Source organism: Oreochromis niloticus, linkage group LG3 (assembly GCF_001858045.2).
Source record: "Oreochromis niloticus isolate F11D_XX linkage group LG3, O_niloticus_UMD_NMBU, whole genome shotgun sequence".
In the NCBI taxonomy this organism is placed as follows: Eukaryota; Metazoa; Chordata; class Actinopteri; order Cichliformes; family Cichlidae; genus Oreochromis; species Oreochromis niloticus.
Window position 1 is genome coordinate 68,104,625 of NC_031967.2, and position 5,813 is coordinate 68,110,437.

General features: G+C 40.5%; 1 protein-coding gene across 4 annotated transcripts; it reads left to right on the top strand.

The window, feature by feature from the left end:
- Positions 1-963: 963 nt before the first annotated feature.
- LOC109197619 (uncharacterized) lies at positions 964-3,951 on the top strand. Of its 4 annotated transcripts, XR_003218859.1 has the most exons (5): positions 964-1,551; positions 1,760-1,819; positions 1,983-2,053; positions 3,136-3,483; positions 3,722-3,951. XR_003218859.1 is itself a non-coding variant. In XM_019353080.2 (3 exons), exons 1-3 carry the CDS (start codon positions 2,507-2,509, stop codon positions 3,919-3,921), a joined length of 615 nt encoding a protein of 204 aa, XP_019208625.1. In that variant the 5' UTR covers positions 2,061-2,506; the 3' UTR covers positions 3,922-3,951. The 4 variants fall into 4 exon arrangements, 1 of the variants encoding a protein (XP_019208625.1); XR_002058686.2 differs by lacking the exon at positions 1,983-2,053 and having other exon boundaries at positions 974-1,328; XR_002058684.2 differs by lacking the exon at positions 1,983-2,053 and having other exon boundaries at positions 975-1,551.
- The last annotated feature ends 1,862 nt before the right edge of the window (positions 3,952-5,813 follow it).

The window sequence follows — 5,813 nt, forward strand, 5'->3', positions numbered from 1 at the left end:
CATCTCTACACACATATGCAAATTTATTATATCGCCTGAAAACAATTAGGCTAACTGCACAGTATGGCCTTGAGGCAACAAATGAAAATTAACAGTTTTACTGTATAAATAAATTTTAAAAAGTAGAACAAATGATCAAATATACTTCTTAACACATTCGTGCACATACAAGTATTTTTTATATTCTTTTTTTTTCACTATAAAGATGTAAAATAGTGATCTTTATCTCACCTGCCAATGGAGATTTCTCTCAGCTTGCAGTCTTTTTCTAATCGTGTCATGAACTTCAAGATTTTCCCTGATCACTGAGGCCTGTAGAGTCTTGTCCTTTTTCTGTTTTGTGTTTGTACAGGAGGCCACGACCTTTGACTTTTATTAATCAGACCAAGATGATCTAAATTCACAAACAGAGCAGGGCATTGTCTCTGGACATCTGTTCAACCTGTTTTATGGAAACAAGTTCACTTCCTGTTGCTTTGTGTATCTACTCTGGTCAAAAGAATCCACGCTTCATGTCCACAATTCTTTTTTATTCCTCTCACAATCACGGCGCACCGTGAAAACTAGAAACAAGTAAGATGCTATCAATAGCACATATGACATCATCTCAGCCACTTATTTCTTTTCACAAAGTGCACAAGTATATAATACATAAACATGAGTACCAAATAAAGAAAACAAATAGAAAAAATATAACAATCTCAGACGCTCTTCTACTGTTGTCATGGCAACCCACACACACATTTCAGCGTCAGCTACACTTATCAAGATTTGTTACTCAGATATGTGAGCTTACAGCAGGTGGAAACAGATGGCTGCTAATGTGATGGCACTGCAGATATAAGACGTGTCTGTATAGACATAACGTCAAAGGGAGATAACAGGAGGTTGGTCTGGAGCACAGTGCAGTTTACCCACAGATTTGAACTTGTTGCTTTCTAAAGAACTATTTTAATTTTTCAAAAAACTTTTCTTTGTGTGGAATAAAACTTCCAAAACTGTTTTTCCATCCTGATGATCAGAAGAGTGTTTGAGGGTCTCAGAGACCCTTCAGAACAACATTAAGTGTTAATGAGCTCTTTTAGCTGTTTAGGTGATTACAATCATGTGATTTCCAGGAAGTGCTGCAGCGCTGCATGCTCTCTCTCTCTGCAGACTATTTGCTGCTGTCTGTCTCTACATGTTTTCTCTGTGTGTGTTTCTGCTGCTTCTTTGTCCTCACTGTAAACAGATGTACTGAGAGACTCCAACGTCACTTCCGTACGAGACGGTGCATCCTGTAAGTGTGGAGTTTGACCGAGCGGCTGAACGACAGATCTGTTCTAACAGTCAGTGACTTTCAGCTTTATTTTAAACCTTAAATTTAATCTTGTGTCGTCAGATTTAAACACAGGTTCAGTTATTGAGTGAAAATACCAACAGACTCAGACATTTAGGACAAACTAAGAGTCAGATCAGCAGAAACAGAGAACACGGACATGTCTGCTGTAACTGCGTCACTCTGCTCCACTTTGCTGATGTTTGGTGGAGTCTTCATGTTTGTCTCTGCAGGTGAGATTTAACTGTCATAAAACAAACTGAGTGTCACTCTGGTTAAATTATTAATAATATTTCTCAAAGAATTATTTTCATATTGATTCAGTTTGTCTGTGTGTGTGAAGGAGACACGAGGCTGGGTGGGGTCTGTGTGGACGTCCGTGTCTGTGATGCAGCTGCGACAGAGACACAGAAATCTAATGTGTGTTTTATTTTCTTTCAGATTTTCCACCCTGATGACCACAGAGGCCTTCGAGGCTTCCAGACGTCCTTCAGAACAACAGTAAGTTTTTCTTTCTGTTTCTAAAACTCACTTTTAGTCTTTTAAGCTAAAAAAATCTGTTTGAAGGTTTCAGTTTACAATTCACCTCCATAGAAAAGGAGGAAACTTAGCAGAAAACCTCAAATTCTAAAACTGGTGATTCTTTGTTCTTTAAATTGGACAGCACTGGATGAACTGGTGATTTACACAGGCTACTGGTTTTGTAAACTGGTGCAGGCTGCTGCTGGTTCTCAGGTTAGTCAGAGTTATGTCGTGGTGCTGTTTGATAAGCTGCTCGGCAGACACAGACCTCCGACCTCGGAGCTGAAGCTAAATCGTAGCAGGAAGAGGTGGAGCAGGATGTGAGCTTGAAACTTGCTGTGGGAAACAAACTCGGTGCAGAGACAAAACAAACGTCTGCTTCAAAGACACAAACTGTTCATACATGACGACTGACACATGAAACAGGTTCAGATCTTTCCTGCCAGGATGGTTCAAGAACAGAAGCAATAAAACTTTCTTTCGACTTCACCTCTTCTGTTGTGACGCACTTGTTTCTGCTCGACCCCGCAGTGCAGCGTACCAAACGTCACAATGACACAACTTCCTGAAAACAAACGTTACTGATCCAACTGCTTTTTTAAGCCTAAATTTTAATCTCATGACAGACTGAGACATTTAGAAAAAGCTAAGAGTCAGATTGAGAACATGGAAATGTCAGCTGTAATTACGTCACTCTGCTCCACTTTGATGTTTGCCGTGTTCGTCTCTGCAGGTGAGATTTAACTTTGACATAAAACAGGAAGTAATGGCTGCATATTAAACATATTTCCCTGAGACCAATTTTCATACTGACTGTTTCTTTGTGTGTGAGAAGGAAACAGGAGGCTGTGTGTGTCAGTGTGATGTGTTGTAGTGTCAGGAGTCAGTATGCAGCTACAAAGCTTTTTGTTCAGTGTATACAAACAGCTGTAGCTCCATAAAGGCAGCATGCAGAGACTCACAGTGTCTTATAATGAGAGGCTGCTTTCTCTCACACATTATGTTCACTTATTATCAGCACATGTTGTTGTTTGTGGAAGCTGCAGGATCTCAAATCATTATGTAAAAACAAGAAACTATAGGTCTCTAGATTCTTTTCAAAATCATCTTGTGCTGATGTTCGAACCTCTCTGAGGACTTCAGGGGCACCAAACACTGGAGTATAAATCTATAGAAAATAGATAATAATAATGATAATAATAATAGATAATAATTGTATATGTGTAGCTGCTGTCAAAGTAAACAGTTGTACTTTGACCTTTAACCTCTCTGCTCTGTGTTGTTTCCTCTTTCAGACCAGAAAATCATCACAGCTGAATCTGGACAGAACGTCACTCTGACATGTCGAGCTTCAAACAACATTATAGCAGTAAACTGGAGCAGAGCTGACCTGGGAACAAAATATGTCCTTTTTTACCGGGATGAGCGTTTTTTTCCAGACGACCAGCATCCATCTTTTAAGAACCGGGTGGATCTGCAGGACAGACGGATGAAGGATGGAGACGTGTCTTTGATTCTGAAAGATGTGACGACTAATGACACTGGAACATACGAGTGTAGTGTTGCCCAAAAAGAACCAAACCAAGAGAGACCCAGTTTGAAGCCCATCAGCATCATCTACCTGAGTGTTGTTGATCCTCCAGGTGAGTGAGCAGAGTTGAGTGTGTGTGTGATCAGAGGTGAAGCTGCTTCCTGGTTGTTGATGTTTGTTTCTAAAGATGTTGTTGATGAGACTTTGTAGAAAGCAGCTGGTCTGAGTGATGTGATCAGAGTGCAGTAGATAATGTCTGACAGCAGTTTGAAGAGGAAATGGATTCTGTTCTGTTCTTCACTCATCACCTACCTGACAGCTGACACCTCACACCTGTTTCTCACCTGCAGGTCAGACAGGAGGAGACACAGAGGCAGGAGGGAAGGAGGATGGAGGGAAGGAGGCTGGATCTGTTGGACTGATCATTGGTCTGTCAGTGTCGGCTGTGCTTCTTGTTGCTGCTGTTGCTGGATTTTTGGTCTGCAGAAAACGTGAGAAAACAAAGAGTTGGGATCCATACCAGCCTCCTGCTGAACTGCAGCCTGTTTGAAATGTGAGTTTCTTACAGCTGAGCTCCTGGGGCCTGTTCTTCGTACCTCGCTAAGCAAGTTAGCCGGATTTGAATGTTGACGATTTGGCGTGATCTTGGATCGTTCGGTTCTCCGAAGCTCATCTGGGGCTTGCTGTCATAGCAACAGAGCCGTAAAAGTAAGCCTGCTCGGGAGCAGGTTTACTTTATGTAAACAGGATTAGATCGCGGCCTCTCAGGTATGTCCGCTGCAGTTATATGAAAGCAAGAGCGATATTTCGCCACTGTTTTACCATAAATAAATATTATCAATGTAACTAAAGATAATGTATTTGATTCTTTTATTGATTTCATACAGATACATACAGGTCATTTCCGAAAAAAAGGGAAATGTACTATTAATCATTCTATTACATGTAGTAGATCATGTTAGATGTAATTCATATTTTAGAGTAGTAATAGTAAATTACTACGTGCAATCAAGATGAGAGACCACGGCTATAAAAGCGAAGGTGGATTTGGGAAGTCTGTCGCAGCCATGTCCTGTCCGTTTGTACGCGAGCAAGGAAGGTGCAAGATTGATAAGGAGAGTTTACAGAATTTAGCGTATATTGCGGGATAGACGGGATCCTTTAGCTCGGCGCGACGGTGTGCTCATAGAGAGATATCGATTCTCCCGTGAGGGTATTATTTTCTCTCTCTCTCTCTCTCTCTCTCTCTCTCTCCAAATATATATATATATATATATATATATATATATATATATATATATATATATATATATATATATATATACTTACTGTACTGTATATACTTACTCCCGACTTACTGTGCATGCTTCAGTCACCCCTTGCATGGGAACAGGTAAAAGTGATGGAGTGTTATTCAAACTACACACATAAAAACCCACAATGTCAATAAATGTCACAGTACAAAAAGGGGTGTGACGAGGGGGTGCAGGACCACCACCTGTCTTTATTTGCTCTGCCCTTTTCTTGGTTGCTGTTATAAACAAACAGATTATTCCAGGGTCTCTTGTCATAGACTAAAAGCAATATAAGTGATAAATATTACCATTCTGTAGAATATTCTTATATTTCACTTTTACTTTTTCCCATGTTCTAGTGGGTCCTGTTGTGGCTCTAATGTGGAAGAGGATATGATGTAATATAATATAATGTGGAATGAAATAATATCACATGATATAATGTAATATCATGGATCACTTACGAGTTTAATTTGTCAGCAACTTTCTGCCAGCCCTCTCTCCTTGCTTTTGCAGCCTTTGCAGTGTTCCCCTGCGTTTTAATTAAACTCTGAAACTCCTGATATCCCTCAATCAAGAGTTCTTGGTCTGCTGCCGTGAGATACTGCGCGCGCTCCTTCGACATCTTCGCCGACCAATCACAGGGTTGCCGATCAATGTTTCTACTATCGATGCGTAGCCCCTTTTAAGCCACCCAGTGATCTCAGATTACTTCAGCCAGCTATACTAATCGTCAACAACAGGTGCGTTCGGACAACCGGATTAGCGAGCTCACGGTTAGCGCGATGATTTGATCTTGGATGTGTCATTTGATCTTGGATGTAGTAAGCGAGGTACGAAGAACATCCCCCTGGAGTCTGAGTCTCCTGATGAGCCAGACTTCATTTAGTGTTATTAAACATTCAGAAGATGATCTGAGGACAGACATCAGTCAGCTGTCGGTGATTTGAAGTTACTGTTTTTGTTTGTTTGTTTGCTTTGTGTGCATCAGTGTTAGTTATTAGTTTGTTTTAGTTTCCCGGTGAGTCGCTCATCTCAGTGCAAGAGTTTGTTCTTCAACAGTGTTATTTACACTTTTGCCTTATTTATATGTGGAACATTCAGGACTTCATCATCCAAACAAAGAAAGTTTGTTCACAGTGATGAG